We start from the raw sequence: 18,283 nt of genomic DNA, 5'->3' as shown, positions 1-18,283 counted from the left end.
CCTCAGCCTCCCAAAGGCGTGGGATTACAGGCTGAGCCACCGAGCCCGGCTTAACATAGGAGTTTTGAGGGGACACAATACAGCCCATAATACCAGTGGTCATCAGGACAGTCCCGATGAGGCAGTGTAAATACTTTAATGGGCTTTGTTCTTTTCTTTTTTAGTCTTTTAAGAAAATCGAATAAATCTTCCCTAGTTTCCTTCTTTTTAGCTACAGCAGCTTGAAGGGTCTAGCACCTGTCAGGCACCAGAGGCAGTCCAGACCCTATGCAGGATGGGTTTAGATCACAATAGGCCAGCACGGACCAGCATCGGTTACCATCGCTATTCTTAGCTAATCAACATGTCATTATCATGCCAAAATCCCCTCTCCACGGGAAAATCTCCACCATTTTGTGTACATGCCAGCCATGGAGAAACATGTCTGGAACTCTACCCCGCACATGCTTTCACATCTCCCCACCCACACCCAACTCTGTAAAACCTCCACACTTTCCACTGCCTGGGGAGAAAGAGAGTTCAGAGCACCAGCTCCCCTTCTTCATTCTCCGGCTGTGGAATAGAATAAACCCGATTGCCCTTCCAAATTGGACACTCCTGCGTGGCGACCGATACAAAGCAGGGAAGAACATGCTCTACTGGTGACACTGCCATGTTGGTGTAATCATGTTAGGCATTCTAGAAACTCGAGAAGCAACTGCTCCCATCTGTCTTCCCACTCCTTGGCTGGAAACACCTCCAGGAGGCCAGGGCCCTCGGGGACTGGCTGTCCCAAGGCCTGTGACACTCACTCGCTGCAATTATTCACATCATCACTGAAAACCACTGAGCTTGGCAAGGGCTGATGCAGAGTTAATGGGGAGCTGAGACGGGACGAGGAGTCACACGTTTAGTCAGCAAAGAAACACAAGTGACCCTTTGGGGATTCTCAGCCCACTGCCTAACTGGTTCCCCAAAGCCACAGGCGGACTTCATTTTCAAAAGGCAGAGGCCATCGAAAACCAGGGCTGCTCTCTTGATCACAAAAACCAAAGAAGAATGGTTTTGTGCCTGGATGTTCTGTGTCTGTAATGTGAGCCTATGTCAAGTGAGAGGAAAAATAAAAATAAAAAGCAGCCACCTTAGCAAGCAGACGCTGCATATTCCACAAGATAAATCACTTGAACGACCATTTTTCTAGTAATTTCAAAACCAGGCATGGGTTATTTACTTATTTATTTGCTAAACACAACTGTCTTCACTGGGGCTTCTCGGAGGGAGTCTGCCCCTTTGGGTTTTCATTCAATCCGGCAAAGGTGGCAAGCTGCGTGCCCCTCACACGTGTGCACCCAATATACCAGTGTTGTGTTTATGAGGCTTAAGTGGCTCCAGTGTATTCCAGGGCACAGACACTTAGCAGATAAGTACAGGAGCTGGCGGCTCGCATTTTCCCAAATTGATTCAGCAACTGCCTTAAGTGAACCGCTCCCTCTGATACAACCACACCCCCCCCCCGCACCCCCACAAGGCAGTGTATGCCATTAGAGGCTGAAAATTAAAGAGGCTGTTTTAGAAAAGAAGAAAAACAAGTTGAAGGTCAGCCTGAGGTGCAGAATACTGCTGTGGGTACTTCTCTGAAGAAAACTGAGTAACTTTGCTAAGTTATAAAACATTTCAACCCCAGCTCTTTTGCTCACATTGCACGATCCATTAGTGTGAAAAATCTTGTTGGGGGGGGACTTCAACCAAAAGAAACATCAGGAAACCTCATCTATCCAGAACCAATGCAGAAACAGAAAGCAAATACCAAAAAACCTCAGGGCAGGCAAAATGTCACAAAGCCATTGCAATTTATTCACACCACAGCCTCTAAGCCCACATGAAAAGCATTCACTTTCATTTGATGCCAGATTCCAGCATTTTGGCTAACTACTTTTCAATCTCACTGCAGACTAGAAGCAGCAAATCAGAGAGGAAACCAAAGTCTGCTCCCTACAGCTGCAAGACAGGGTAGAGATAAGAAAAACCAGAAAACTCACAAGCACAGCATGGCCCCCGTCACAGAACGAAGGGGTAACTGTCTAACCTACTCCAACAGCTGTACTGCACAACAAGCCCAAGTCCTAAAAAGAAGGCTAAATTATTTTAACATTTTAAAATTTAAGGTAGAAATACCATGCGGAACACATTTCAGAAAAATAATTACAATAAGATATAGAATGGGGATGTTGCTATGGTTTAAAGGTGTCCTCCAAAGTTCACCTGTTGGAAATTCAATCTCTGATGCAACAGTGTTGCGAGATGGAACCTTTAAGAAATGACCAGGTCATAAGGGCAGAGACTTGTCATGGGAGTGGGTTTGTTATCTTGGGAGTGGGTTCCTAATAAAAAGATGATTTGGGACTCTCTCTCTCTCTTCCTTGCTTTCTCGCCATGGGATGATGCAGAAGGAAAGTCCTCACTAGACTCTGGCCCCTGGATCTTGGACTTCTCAGCCATCAAAACCGGGAGCCAAATACATTTTTGTTTATTTTAAATTACCCAGTCTCAGGTATTCTGCTATAGAAACCCAAAAAGAACTAAGACACTTGTCAAGACTTTTTTGTTTGCAAGTAACAAAAACCCAATCTACACTGGTGCAAAAAGAGACCTTATTGAACTGTATTTATTTATTAATCCAGAGATATCCTTGTTTGACACCTGTGAACCTTGGGAGGCTTGAATAACATCACCAGGACCTGGCATATGTCTCCTGTTATTCCCTTCTACTTTGATGTTGGTCTTGGACTAGCTCTGCCCTCATAGTGGCAAGATGGCTGCCAACAGCTCCAAATCTGGTGAACTCCGAGAGCTCTTGCTCTAGTCTGACCATTCATACCAACGGGCAACAGTAACTCTATTAGACCTGACTATCTTGGTTTTGGGTCACTGCTCACCCTGGATCCAATCCCCACAACTAGGAGTTTGCAGTGATCTCATTGGCTAAACTTGGACTACACACCTACTCCTAGAGCATGGGGTGAAGTCATCTCCATCTAAGCAGGGGAAAAGTCGGGGACAGGGGGCAGATGTGACCATAAGAGGGGTAAGATATTGGGCAAAGAGAGCTGCAGATGTCTACCAGGACAAGTAACCTATCTAGGACACCAGCATGACTCACTCTTGAGGGCTTTGGGCATAATTATTTTATTGATTTTTTTCAAGTACACAAGAAATGTTTAGTAAGTGGATATGTCATTGAATGAACAGGTAATTGGTAATGTTTCGAGATCCCTGTGTAACACATGCACATATAACATGTATAGGAATGGTTATAATAGACCCACATCATTATGAATTATACATACTCATTTAAAAATATTTAAAAGCCAGAAAATATTGGCAAATAAAACTTACACATAATTTTAAATAACTATCTCCTAGGCCACCAAATTTACCATAGTTCTAAATTTAAATTATTTCCAGATGTGTGTTAGTATCTTGTGATGATTATCTTTTAACATAAAGCTTTTTAAAAAATATATTTAAGATGATCAATTTGCAAAACATTATCAGACGTAAAAACAAAATGAGCATTTTAAGACTCCTGACAGGGTCAGGTGTGGTAATTTGCACATGTAATCTCAGCATTTTGGGAAGTCGAAGTGGAAGGATCACTTGAAGCCAAGAGTTCAAGACCAGCCTGGGCAACATAGTAAGACCTTTTCTCTACAACAAACACAAACACACAAACATAAAACACTACTGGCATGGGTATAATTATTTTTTACATTCATAAATGATTGTGACAATTAAAAAATGACTGTGACTTTGAAGTTCTCAATTTTATGAGTGAATTCCCTTTCTGTGCCATTCGGGGCCTGGGTTTTCCGTCACTTGCAACAAAGAGTCTTGAACACACACCCCATTAGAGATGCCTGGGAAGAGGAGGCCTCTTTGGAGTCTCTATTCCAAGACTGCCCAGATCCCGTGGGAAGCAGCGACTCCTCATTTTTCTCCAATGTGCTCAGACTCATAATTGGGGGAAGACCACTACGCACAGTATGAGGGCAAGAGTGAGGGGCACCCTGCTGCAGCCACCAGCTGGGCTACCAGGGAAGAGCAACCTGGCTGTCATTTTCTGGCTAGTGAATGCCCATCCCCAGGCACAGTCCAGGACCAGCACAGTGGCCACCCAGCTGCTCCGTCCATCTTCCCACACACGGGAGTTGCAATGAGCTATACCTTTTGTTACTAAGAGGCAGCATTAACCACAGGAGCCTTCACTGCAATCAGCAGGTGTAAAAGAAGTCCTGAAAAGTGAAATCAAGGTCAACCATGGGTAATCCCAGCATGTTGGAAGGCCGAAGTGGGAGGACTGCTTGAGTTCAAGACCAGCCTGGGCAACAACGAGGTCTCATGATTAAGCAAAATCATCCTGGAAAAAACACTACATTCCTCATTGCTAAATATCACTACGGTCACCTTCAAAGTACTCCCGTTGGGAAGCTATGCACTCACACCAACACCAAGGCCATCCATCAATGCAGTTTGGAACTCTTTTTCTGGAATGGCCATCATAGTAGTCATCGTATTGCCCTTGATGTCCTGAATGTCAACAAAATGTCTTGCTTTCAATATTTCCTTTATCTTTGGGTAAAGAAAAGTGTCACTAGGGATCAGATCAGATGAGTAGGGAAGTGTTCCAATACAATTATTTGTTTACTGGGTAAAAATTCCTTCACAGACACTGCTATGTAAGCTGGTGCATTGTTGCGATGCAAGAGCTCCTTCAGGACCATTTTTACACACATCTTACTCATGTCAAGATTTTCAGTTAAGATTTTCCTAACTGTGTCTTTATCAATGTTTATTTGTTCTGCTATGCTTTTCACAGTCAACCGATGTTTTTGATGCACAATTTGATGAATTTTTGCAGTGTTTTCATCAGTTCTGCTTGTTACTGGCCGTCCTGACCTCTTTTCATCAGTAACGCTGTCTCTCCCCTCAGAAAAACATGTAATCCCTTTGTACACTGCCATTTTCTTCATGACATTATCCCCATAAACTTGGACTAACATGTCCCTGATTTCACCTCCACTCTTGCCAAGTTCAACAAGAAATTTAATGTTTGTTGGGTGCTCTAATTTAATCTCCCAACATTCTCATGACAGCACACAAAAATATGCAACAATAATGAACGCCACACAGCAAGACACTGCCACACACTGATGCAAACATGGCTGTGAGACACTGATATACCAAGGTTATGAAACCTTACTAGTTGTACAGTGCTGCCAACGTAAGTGCACGGTGACAAGCTTGCAAACTTGTTAGACCTTGTAGTGAGACCTTGTCTCTACAAAAAAAATCAGAACATTAGCCAGGCGTGGAAGCACATGCCTGTAGTCCCAGCAGCTTGGGAAGCTGAGGAGAAAGGATCGCTTGAGCCCAGGAGGTCAAGGTTGCAGTGAGGCGTGATTGTGTCCCTGCTTTCCAGCCTGGGTGACAGAGTGAGACTCCAACTCAAAAAACAAGGTGAAATAACCTATCCATGAGTCCCATCTGTATTAAGAAACAAGGGGTTTTTACCTACTGATGCTCAGAATACAGTACTCCCTGCCAGGAAGGGGCAGGGGGTGGAAACTTCCAGTCTGCTGAGCACATGAGACCTCTGAGCCAGCACCAGCCTGCACCTGGGAACACCCTCTGGATCCATCCTTAGGTCAGTGCTTCTCAAACTACCTGGGACAGAGCCCAGTTTTGGGTTTGTTTCTAAACACTAATCCATAGTAGGCCACTGTAAATTCATTGTATTGGAAAATTTAAAAGATAAACAATACAAAACACAAGCCCAAGTTTTGCTTTAACAGATTCAAAAGTTTCTACAAGTTTTTTCTTCATCTCTGTGCTTACTTCACTATGAGCAGGTAACAAACAGCCTTGAACTGCTCTGGCCACCACTATGATTAGAACTGCTCTGGAGACTGGGTGCAGGGGCCCATGCCTGTAATTCCAACATTTTGGGAGGCTGAGGCAGGAGGACTGCTTGAGCCCAAGGAGTTTGAGACTAGCCTGGGTAATATAGCGAGACCTCATATCTACAGAAAAAGTAGGTGGCACATGCCTGTAGTCCTGGCTACTTGGGAGGGAGAGGCAGCAGGATCACCTGAATCCACGAGGTTGAGGTTGCAGTGAGTCATGATAGTGCCATGCCACTCCAGTTGGGGTGACAGAGTGAGACCCTGACTCAAAAAAAAAAAAAAAAAAAAAAGATTGCTCTGGGGCTTCATTTTAAAGTTTTCAGAACACTTCCTGTTTAAGATGCTTCAAGTCTCCTAAATTAAGTAAAAAATACCAGCTTGATATTTACCAAGTGCCCACTGCAGGCCAAGCCCACGTCAGGTGGAAGGGTCCAGTGGTGCACAGGCCAGGTGTAGGGATCTCCCCACACACACCTACATCCAAATCAGACTACCCCTCAGACATGTGCTACCCACTGCATGTCTGAACCCCATTGCCCTGGCTCCATACAAATGTCAGCTGCAACATCTGTGATCACAGCTTTTGTTCACTCAGCCTCAGCCATGTCCCAAATAGGGCGACAGGTACCTTCCATCAGCATTCCTGACTTCCCCGACACCCCTGCGGGATTTTCCTGTCCCTTCAGCCATCAAACCGTGTGGTTCTATGGAAAGTTTCCTGATTCTACAAATAGATACAGTCTCTTTTTTTTCTACTGCAAATCTCTGCACTTGGGGGAAAGAAAAAGTTTTCATCGACGTATGACCCACATTTAGAAAAGTGCAGGCATTTGTACAGCTCAATGAATATTCAGAAACTCAACAAACTCATGTAACCTGCACCGAGATTTTAAAAAAATAACCTAACCGTACCCTGAATCCCTCTTTGTGCCCCCTTCCAGTCACCACCCTTCCCCCTCCCTAACAACAGCCATTATCCCGAGATAGGGTCTCACTATGTTGCCCAGGGTGCAAACTCCTGGCTTTAAGTGACCGTGTTGCCTCAGCCTCCCGAGTAGCTGGTATTACAAGGATATACAACCACACTCAGCTTTTATCCTGACTTCTGTGTGGCTTAGCTTGCCTGTTTTTAGTCACCTAACTGGAACCTAAATATGTCCTCTTGCAGTTGGTTTTGTATATTCAGCACTGTCTGAGAGATTCATTATATTGTTCATTTTCATTGCTGTATAAGATTCCACCGTGACTGTATCAGTTTGTTCACTCATTATACCGTTGATGGGCATTTGGAAGTCTCCAGTGCTGCTAGGAATATTCTACATGTCTGTTGGCGAACTTATGGATGCACTCTTGCAGCAAAAATAACTAGGAGTAGGACTGGAGGGACCAAGGGTTTCCATATGTTCAGGGTTAGTAGATATTCTAATCCCTTTAAAGGCACTTTTAACGTTCCATATTATTTTAATCTTATTTGTGAATGTACTTCATTTCCCCTACTAGCCGATAAGTGGTCCTTCAGTTGGATACATATTGTGTCCTGCTTGATTTTAAAATGAGGGGCCAACATGCAACAGTCGGTAAAAAACTGAAGTGAGAAAGCAGGAAGGAAAATAAGGGTGGGGGAACCAGGATGAAGTGAACACCATGGCCCAAATTCACTCCACAAGGACTCTAGCACTTTTTAAAAGCTGGCCCTCAAGCACAGATGAGCTTCCTATCTGCCAATACAAAGATAGAGTCAAAGTTGCGCAATTCAACGTTCACAGGATGAAAGTGCCAAGTGTTCAGCAACGTTGCTATTTCTGGTTTTGAGATTTCTTCAACGTCGATTTAAGTCTTCCTAAATAAGTCATGGACATTGACAATGAAGGGCTCAACAGCCTCATTTCAGTAACAGCAGTAAGAGATGATGTCAGTTTCTCACCTCCCTTCTAGCCTCCCTCAGGATGGACATGCCAAGCACAGTTCACTGCAAGTAACTCTTGAAGGGGACTAATGCAATCCAGATACACAATTCTCGGAAGGTCTGATTAAAATCAAAGGGAAAGAAAAGTGGACTCAAATATGATCCAGGGACCTCTAGAACTAGTCTCTGAAACCCTTCGGGGGTCTGCATAGGCAAGATCATTTTTACAATACCACGAAAGTTTTTGTGCTCTTCTTAGGCTTATCCTCCTATAACTATATAGTGACGGTTTCCAGAGGTCACATGACGTGTGACATGGCAATGGCTCGAACACAGAAGCAGACATGAGAATTCATCTGTTTTCTGTTAAGCCACACATTAAAGAGATTTGCAAATTACTTGCCTTGGAAAATAAATTTTTCACACAAAGATATACCACATTATCTGGGTTTGTTACTGATACTTTTAAATGACTTAATAAACATTTTTCAAATGTTTTCATTTCTAATTCAATAAAAATAACTATAGATAGAACCCACATAAACGAAATGACTTTGGAGTTCTTGGAAATTTTTAAGAGTATAAAGGGGTTCTAAGACCAACAAGTTTAAGAACCATTAACATAAAAGATTTCCCCAAAAGGATGCTGATTATTCACAAGTCCCAGAAGATAATCTGTGAAAAATGTTCTGTGATCAAATATGCTTTGGAAATATTGTGTCTCTCTTGGGGATCATCAAATTAAAATAAACCTAAGTCAATGTGAACTCTGTTTCTTAAATGTATCTGGCTGTGAGCTCTTTCAAGCGTTTTTGGCATCAACCTGGGGCATACCTGGGAAACTCAGGGGTGAGAGGCAAGGCCCTCATCATCCCTCATGATCAGCATCTCTTACAAGCTGGCTCTGTCCAGTGTGGACAGGAGAGACTGACGCTATGCCTTTGACAACATGAAGAGGGATCCTTTTGTAAACGACAAGGCAAATGAGCGGGACAGGCAGCCCCTTTATCTCTGCCAAGAGGTGGACTGAGGGCAGGGACAGGCCCAGGACAAAGACCCCACTCAGGAGTCAATCGGGGTCTGTTCCACCAAAGACCATCAGTCAAGGCCCCATAGTTCTCTACGGAACTCAGAAACAGCCATTTCAGCCTGGACATCTTCCAACGCAGATGGTACCACATGCTTGCCTCACTCATGAAGAAAACTCAATTAAGCTCCCACAGAATGTTTGACTTTAAGTTACATAACTTCCTGGTGCCCCCTCCAAGGAAAATAGTGGTCAAATGTACCCCTAATGAGTCCACTTCCTTTATTGGGTTGTAAACCGTAAGTCAACTAAATATTAGGGAATGCCTACCCAAAGTGTTGACTTTGGTTTTGGAACTGCCAGTCTAATTTCTTCTTGACAGTAATTATGTAATTGGGCCAGTTGTCTGTTAAGAAAACTCCAAGTTCACAATAATAAGGTTAAGTCATCAGGCAGCTTGTCTAAAGATAGCCTACAGTAATATGCAAGGCACATTGATACAAAAATGAAAAAGATGTACCTCTTCAGAAGCATATCATCTAGTAAGAGGTTAGACATAGAAAGGAAGGAAGGAAGAAAAAGAGGGAGAAGAAAAAGGAGGGAGGGAAAAAAGGAGGGAAGACAGGTTGACCATTCATCCCTAATCTAAAAATGCAAAACTTTTTGAGTGCCAACATAATACCACAAATAGAAAATTCCACACCTGACCAAATATGATGGTTGTAGTCAAAACCTTGTTTCGAGTACAAAATTATTTTTCTACATTGTATAAAAATATCTTTGGGCCAGGCTTGGTGGCTCAGTCTATAATCCCGTGCTTTTGGAGGCCAAGGTGAGTGAAGTGCCTGAGCCCGCGGGTTCGAGACCCACCTGAGCAACTTGGCGAGACCTCATCTCTACAATAAATCAAAAAGATTGGCCGGGCATGGTAGTACGCGCCTGTAGTTCCAGCTACTTGGAAGGCTGAGGAGGAAGGATCGCTGGAGCCCAGCAGGCCGAGGCTGCAGTGGCCAGGAGCAGCCACTGTACTCTAATCTGGGTGACAGAGTGAGACTCCAACTCAAAAAAAAAAAACAACCTTTGGGTTGTATAATGTGTACATGAACTAGAAATGAATTTCATGTTTAGACTTGGGTCACATCCCCAAAATATCTCACTATGTACATGCAGATATTTTTAAATCACCAAAAAAAATAAATAAATAAATCTGCCATCCAAAACACTCCTGGCCCCAAGCTTTTCCCATAAAGGTCATGCCACCTGTATCCTCCCTTTTATCTTTACAGCAGCTGGTAAGGCTCTGAGAGAAGGCTCACCACTCAATAATGTTTATCTCAACTATTTGCTAGTCATCTCTAAAATGTTTACTTGTATATAAGCAGACACCACACAAATACATCTATTTAAATATAACCTAGTCAAGCTGCACTTCTGGGTACTATAATTTAATTTTTCACACACAAAAAAATAAGAACCTACAAAAAAGACACCATTGTAAAGTAAAAATAAATCATTTTAATTCACATGTTTTCACTTCTGTTAATTCATCCTTGATTTCTCTGCATGAGTACTCATCTAGCTTGACTTGCTTCATTTTTTTTATTTTCTAACCTGGAATCTTCAACAAGAAATGGTTACCCTGACCTGTTTATTTTTCAACAGAACCAAGCCCCTTGTCCTCAAAGAGCTTTTCTGCTAGAGTATTTGCAAAGAGCCCTAGAGGCAGCTCAGCATGGAAGCTTTTTACTGGAATCTCTGATTTAGAAGGTGGTAAAATGTGCTTGTACCTTCTGAAATCCACTGGTTGCTTATTTTCATACCACAGCTTACTTGGGTACGTGGCCATGACATGGTCATAAGCAGACTGCCTCCAAATACAGCTGGACAAGACACCCTCATTCTTGGAAAGTTGACTGCATCAGGAAAATCTTCCTAATGGTACCATCTGTTCCAGAGTTCTTTTGATACTTAAGCAGTGAAATATTAATCCTTGTGCAGTCTTTGTTTACAAGTATTTGTAGTACTTATGGTATTACAGGGCTTTCTTCTCCAGTCACTGTGTGAGAGTGAGGTGTCCGGTTGTACTTCATGCAGAATCAAAAACACAAGAAAATCTCTTTTCCTAATCGGGGATGGTCACAGTCTTCTCATTTCCTGCCAAAGGGGTCGGACCAGACTTTTAACCCTATGGAAAGAAACACGGATGAAAACAGAATTCGCTTAAAGATGTCATACTGTTCCCTCAACCCCAAACCAACAAGATGACATCAGAACCCAGCTGTGCCATGTGCCTGAGACTATGGGTGTGGGCAGGAGAGGCTGGGAAGGCCGTCAGCCACGAGGGATGGTGACAGGGCTCGGGAAGTGCTCCACAGCAGGAAGATACACATCTGGCCTCTTTAAAACATAAAATACAAGAAGGGTGCCACAGATGACAAAAGTAAACTGGAACCCTCTCATTCTCCACCAAATTGGATGTCTAAAGCAACTATCCATTCGGACATAAAGGGAGATTTCTGAGCCATTGTATGAAGCAGAATCCTGTGTCAGTGAAAACAGCTTACAAGTAAACACTATTTTCTCATGAGGGTGGGGTTTAAGTAGGTGCTTGGTATATAAATCTGGCAAACAACTACTCACATTTCATATTTAAGCACACACTTGTTAACATTTTTATGCCCGCTTATCAAATGCAAAAGAGAACGTGGTCAACTTGCAGAAAGTATTCTAGAGTGAATTATTAAGCCTTGGGTGGCACCTATAAAATGGTAACTGTTATGAAATAAACAGCAAAATCACAATCTCGTCTCTAAGCTAAAAAGCATTCCCCTACTCTCCAAGCCAAAGCAGCATGCACAAACCACACAACACAGCAGTACAAACTGGATTTTGCTTTGATCTGTTTTTTTTTTTTTTTTTTTTAGTTTACCTGGTGGCTGCACATCTTCTTGAACAATTCCAGCCCGATTTACAGCTTGTTCCTTCTCTGAGAAACACAATAGGAAAATTACTCCTCAGAAAAAGGGGAGGGTAAAATCTTTGTGTTTACATGGGACAATGACATAGGACAATTAGAAAACAATATTTATGAGTGCTACTGAATTCAGAGATGCCATTACACAAAGCTTTTAGGTTGTGGAAGTTAGATCCTATAACGCAAAAATGACTGGGTGTTTTCAGAAAAATAAAGAAATCCATACTTCAAGAGAAAAGTTCCCAACTAATGTCTCTTCTTTGTGATCTTAGCATTTTGGAAAGGCAACAAAACAAAAAAAGAGGAATTTTGAAAGAACTGGTGGGCGTGATATTATGAGAGGAAGGCTGCTGAATTGAACAAGTACAATTAACAAGAAAATGATGTCGTTTCTATGTCTAAGACGCATTCCACTGAAGGACCAGACTCAGAGCTAAATATGCCATGTTTTTGATAGGAAATAGAGCAGAAAATTAATCTTTGGGTGGGTGGCTTTGGTTTGGATAATTGAAGCCTCCCTAATTGATTGCAGGTGCTGTGCCAATTAGTAAGTGCTGTAGCTACAGCAGTGAAGCCAGTCTCTTTGGAGATGTCCAACAGACAAGGCCAAGAGAAATTGGGCATTTCATATCCATGGGCTTCCAGCACTCTGACACATCTTTCTAAGTGGTTTAGAATAAACCCAAGGTCTGTGAAAACAAAGACCTATTATTTTAAGTATCTTGACAAACCAATGGTTTCAGGAAAAAGTCTTGGAGCTAAAGGATGTTTACTACTAAATGATAGTAATTAAATGTTATAATCAGATCTCTGTTTTAATCAGGGTGACAGTGTTTCTTTAAATTCACATTTAGCTTGTATTTAATGTCAGGCTGATTTCCTTATTTTTGCGTCTGGATCCTCATAAAGTTTCACAGCATAAAGGTACAAGAAACAGGGTTTTGCCAAATCTAATATTCATTGAGCTTCCCTAGTGAAGCGACAGAAAGTCAATCCTAAGTGACCTGCCTAATAGCTTTATCAATGCTAAGTTGTGCTTTGGCAAATAAAACACCAGGCATTGGGGATCATGTGAATCTTGACATCCAAGCCTAAGGGGGCAGAGAGAACACAGCCAATTGTAGACAATGGCCTGATGGCTTCACCGGACCTCTGTGTTCAGCAGCAGGCAAATGGTGACAAAGACCCTCTATAGACAAGACATGCCAAAAGATTTCTTCCACCTGGAGTGGATGACATGCAGCCTCCATGGTATCCAACTTTCTGAAATAACTCAACACAGACAGTGTTCCCATCTCCTAGGATGTCAAACTCTTGTAGGACTGAGCCCAACCACACTGTGGATGTGTAAGTCTCAAACTTCAGATGTCTCAAACGTGCTCTTAGAAAATACCAACAAGTAAAAGCCCGCACTGTTGCCAGTCCTGCCAGGAACAACAAGAGAGATAATTTTCCTGACCTCAAAGGTTTATTCTCCAAGATTACAGAAGAGGGAAGAGAGGAGTTTTTAAAATAATTGATTGTCAGAAAGTGTTCTAGACTCACAGGCTTAGGAAAAGCAGACATCCTGGTGTACTGAGCACATTCTCCAAGAGGCAGGTACTGTACCGCTAAAGCACCTGGCAGCCTGCCAAGCATCAAGGGAGGCTGACTTCTGGTGGCAAAGACAGAATGCCTAATTGTGTTCTAACCTCTTATGATGCAATGGAGAACTAAGTGGAGAAAGGAATCCCTGTCTTCACACTTTCTTGCTAATTGCTAATGAGGTTGGAGAGACTGGGGATTGATTTTAAATAGACCATAATCTCTTTATAAGCCTTGTCCTAATGCAGCCCCCTCTGCAGTTTGGCTTGGTCAGGCAATTTAAACCACTTTGCTGAACCAGTTCCTACCAAGTGATCACCAGGTATTAGCATCCTCTCTGTATCCCCTGGCTCTTTAATCCATTAACATTTTATAAATACTCTAAGGCCAAAGCAGTCTTATGTAAATTCAGGATATCACACAAAGACACTTTATTTGTGAATGTGGAAAATGCCAAAAGGAAACCAGAAACCAGTCCCTCAGGATTTACAAAGTACATCTTGATGAGGTTGACAGGTTTCTATTTCAATATCATTGGAAAAGTGCAAATACGCACAAACCTCAGGAAAAGGGCCATTCCAGCAGTCAGGGGTTTAACCATGTGAACACATCAGGATAAGCTAATTCCCAGCGTCAGTAATGAGCACGTTCCTATGAGGGGTGAGAGGATCTGAACCCAACCATGGGACACTGGGTTAGAAAATTCCCCGCTCCAGGGTCTGAGCAAGTCCGACTCTGCCCCCTGGTGCTAAGGCAGTGGTTGGATTTGTAGTTTAACTGAAGATCCTTAACTCTAGGCTGAAGGTAAAAGTATATTATTAAAACGAGGAATACATGCAGACGGGCTGATTTTTGTATGGTGGTAAAAGAATCTACCTCGTAACCTACAAGTCTTTGAAACTGAAAACATATCCTTATATCAAAGTCCATACTGGGAAATAAATCTACTGTGTGACTTCTTACTTTAACATCCCAAACAACACAAATACCTCAGCACACCCACGCCCACCCCGCCAGCAGTCTGGAATTCCTCCTTGAGGCTGCTCAGCAGAGGACTAACAGACAAAAACCTCAGCTTCAAAGCAGGTAAAACCTGGGCAGAATCCGGCCTCAGAATCCACCTCCTTGTGTCCTCTGCCAAGGAACAGGTAAAGACTACTCACAACCTGAAGCCACTGGGACAAATGCCAACTCTGGATATGGACTGTATACTGGACACAGGCTACCTCCACCTGAAATGCCGGGGACCAAGAGTGTTTTGGATTTAGAATTTTTTTTTCCCAGGTTCCGGAATATTTGCATATATAATGAGGTATATATTGGGGAGGGGACCCAAGTCTAAACATGAAATTCACTTCTGTTTTATATACATACAGCCTGAGGGTAATTTTAAACAATAATTTTAATAATTTTGTGCATAAAACAGAGTTGGTGGTAAGTACTTAACTGTGGAATTTTCTACTTCTGGTGTCATGTTGGAGCTCAAAAAGTTTGGGATTGTGGAGCATTTCAGATTTTGGATATTCATATTAGAAATGCTCAATCTGTAACAGCACTATATCAAGATTACATTTCTTACACTGGATAATGTATTGTGATTACATAAAAGAATGTCTTTGTTCTTAGGAAATACAAGCTGAAGTGTTTAGGTATGAAAGTTCATGATGTCTTCAATTTACTCTCAAATGATACAACAAAATATTAATAATAGTTATACATGTATACTAATTGTGCGTGTGTGTGTGTGTGTGTGTGTGTATTACACAAGGGGGAAGCAAATCTGACAAAATGCTAACTGGTCAATTTAGGTGAAGGACATGCAGGATTTATCATACTATTCTGGGGTCTGTCAGTTTGGATTTTTTAATTAAAAAAATACACAGCTGTAAAATATGCATGAGAAAGTTCAACAACATCGTGACTGCTTCATGGCAATTACTTCAAAGTAGCTATCTTCTTAAAAACAGCAAACAGAAAAGTTCTAAAAAACCGTTTCAGGCTCCCATTCTGCTGCTGTTGCCTAGACACTTCCTCTGCCCACAGGGTTTTCCAGGACTGAAGGTGCACTGGGGACAAGTGTGAAGCAGAGGCTGAGGGGAACCAACCAGCCGCAGCAGCAAGTGTGAACCAGGGGCTGAAGGCAGCCCATGATCATAGCAACAAGTGTGAACCTGAGGCTGAGGGGAACCAACAGCCACAGCAGCAAGTGAGAACCAGAGACTGAAGGAGACCCAGTGGACATGGTGGTGAGTGTGAACCAGGGCAGCCGCTTGAAGGGAATCAGGTGGCACTCGAAGCGCTGGCTCCTCCCAATGCTGTAAGCACTTCCGTGTCCTCAGCAGCACCTGTCTGGATCCAGGAAGCTGTGTATGCCGGTCAGGAAGCGAGTCCTCAGCCTGCCTGTGCTTTTCACTTGCCTGTGCCAACGATGCTGCGCCGACAGGGCTCCCAGTTCTGGACTGCTGACCCCCGACACTATCAGCTCCTCAGGGCTCGTGTCAGTACTCAAGGATCGTGCACAGAACGGACCCTGTGCTCCCTGTAGCATGCAGGAGAGACTTGCTGTGTTAACAAACGAGCTGAAGGTCCAAACGAAGCCCACAAGGCAGTCTGGCGACAGTGGCTTGCCTGCTTGCCATCATGGGAGCTCTCTGTGGCTCTGTCTTGCCTAAGAGCTCCCGCTTCATTTCCACTGCCTGTAAGCTCATTCCAGCGAAACTCTGGAACCTACCTGGTCCCTCTACCCGGGATGGCGCAGCTGAAGGACCCAGCCTGACCTGACGCTTGGGCTCTACATGGCCTGGGCATTTCCTTTGCCTACCAAGGCTTCAGATTGTGTTTTTACATGTAACCCAGTTCTCAGGGAGCACGTTTCCGCTCCACCCTTCCAAAAATGGCAGGCTCTTCCTCAGTAGGCCCCGAGTCCTAGGGAATGCAAACGTAAGGAGGATGGCCAGAGGAGACCTGGTCAGCAAGCTGGAAGGAGCGGCTGGAAGGCAGGAGACAGAGCCAGCCAGGCAGGCTGGCAGGAGGCCTCACAGAAGCCCAGGAAGATGTGCTTCACAGAGGGAGAGTCTGGCCTGCAGTTGTTATCTCTTACTCACAGGTGACCTGACCTCCTGTGTCACAAAGAGAGCAGATGCCACCACCTGGAAGTGCCCACAATTTGCCAACAGTGAATCTGCTGCAGCACCCACACCTGTCCCTGTCCCTCCTCCTGAACCGGAAGAAGGATGCCCTGCCTTCCGTCCAAGGCTCTTCCCCAACAGGAGCCCGTGACCACACGCCACCTCCCACAATGTGGGTTGTCTCCTCTCTCCAGCACCTTTCTTTGTCTGAGACTTTCTCGGTCCTCCATATCCCCCAGCCAAAACCAAAACAAAACTCCCCCTAGACCTGTGACCTGCTGCAAATGGCTTTGCCAGGCTCCTCTCCACACTGCCAAACACGGTCAAACAGTCATTTTAGTGCTCTGTTTACCCTTCATTCCCTGCAGTCTGCTTTCTGCCCACTTCCAAACGATTGGAAGCATGCTTAGCAAAAGGGCCCATCGCTTTCACCTTCCTTTGGCTAAATCTGAGGTTCCCACTTCTTATCTTTCTTGCTGCCTCCCAGCAGCCTAACGCTGCTGACCACATTCCCTATTCATGAAGCGCTGTCTTCGTGGGACTGCAGCCTCTCCTGGTGTTCAACCCGCCTGGCCAACCCCCTCAACTCCTTTGAGAGCCCTTCTCTTTCTCCAACCACCTGCTCTTCAGACTTTCCGATGCAGCATTCCCCAAGCCCACCGTCCTAGGGGAGGAAACCCTGTCCCCATTATCTCGGAGTGCTGCCTGAGAGCCCCTGCCTACCGAGTGACTCCGATTGCCAGCCACATGCCGAGGACGGACACCTCATCTCTAGCTCCAGCCCAGACCCTCGTCTATGGGAGCTCTCCAAGGGCCCCTCAGACGCCTAAGCCTCAACATGCTCAGCGAACGGACTTGCCCTCTCACCTCCAGCCAAGTCCTTCTTGTGTTTCCTGGTTAATGACAAGTACCCATCTCAGCTGCTAAAGCCAGATGCTGGGTGCTTCTACCTCTCCCTCCCTCACTCTGTGGCTACAGTCTCAAGTCCCTGAGGGTTTACTTCTTCAATGTGGCTCCCAAATGCAGTTGCTTCTCCCCAGTCCATAGCCACCACTCTAGCTCAGACTACAGTCGCCTCCCTGAGGTCACAGGAAGCCCAGCCTTCCAATACCTGGGCCCCGATTTAACCCTTTGAGCCCAGCTTCACACACAGTCAGAGTGATGCCTATAAAGGGTGGATCTGATCACTTCACTAACCTTATTACTATATAGTCATGTATTGTGTAACAACATGGGTACATCCTGAGGAGTGCATCCTTAGGCGATTTTGTTACTGCATGAACATTCCACAAACCTGGGTGGTGCAGCCTATGGCCCCAGGGCTACAAACCTGTACAGCATGTCACTGTCCTAAATACCAAAGGCAACTGCAACACATTGGTAAATATGTGTGTAACTCAACAGAGCTAAACTTAGAAAAGCCACAGTAAAAATACAGTATAAAAGATTTTAAAACGGCACACCAGTTAGGGCACGTCCCACGAGTGGAGGCTGCAGGGCTGGAAGTTGTTCTGGTGAGTGAGTGAGGGATGGGGAGTGAACGCAAAGGCCTGGGACATGACAACACTACTGCAGACTTCATCAACCCTGCACACTTAGGTGACACTAGTTTCTTTTTAGAAAGCAGGATTTAGCTGGGCTCGGTGGCTCAGCCTGTAATCCTGCGCCTTTGGGAGGCTGAGGTGAGTGAATTGCCTGAGTCCGCGGGTTCGAGACCCATCT

At 44.2% G+C, this 18,283-nt stretch overlaps 1 protein-coding gene across 2 annotated transcripts in view; it reads right to left on the bottom strand.

Moving 5' to 3' along the window:
* The window catches only part of SMIM20 (small integral membrane protein 20), a 27,669-nt gene that overhangs the window by 4,144 nt on the left and 5,242 nt on the right, over nt 1-18,283 (bottom strand). The window contains exons 2-3 of one of the 2 annotated variants that reach the window (XR_002481640.1): nt 11,805-11,861; nt 10,663-11,060 (exon numbers count right to left, since the gene is read on the bottom strand). Coding sequence is in view for 1 of the 2 variants with exons in the window: in XM_008052753.2 (XP_008050944.2) it covers nt 11,023-11,060; nt 11,805-11,861 (95 nt within the window). In the remaining variant the exon portion in view is untranslated. Of the gene's footprint in view, nt 1-10,367; nt 11,061-11,804; nt 11,862-18,283 lie in introns of those variants that run through there. The other variant, XM_008052753.2, reaches the window with a different exon arrangement.

Source organism: Carlito syrichta, unplaced genomic scaffold, assembly GCF_000164805.1.
Source record: "Carlito syrichta isolate Samal-C Ts95f unplaced genomic scaffold, Tarsius_syrichta-2.0.1 Scaffold287443, whole genome shotgun sequence".
In the NCBI taxonomy this organism is placed as follows: Eukaryota; Metazoa; Chordata; class Mammalia; order Primates; family Tarsiidae; genus Carlito; species Carlito syrichta.
Note: the sequence above shows the minus strand (reverse complement) of the source record. Positions and strands in the feature narration are given on the sequence as shown.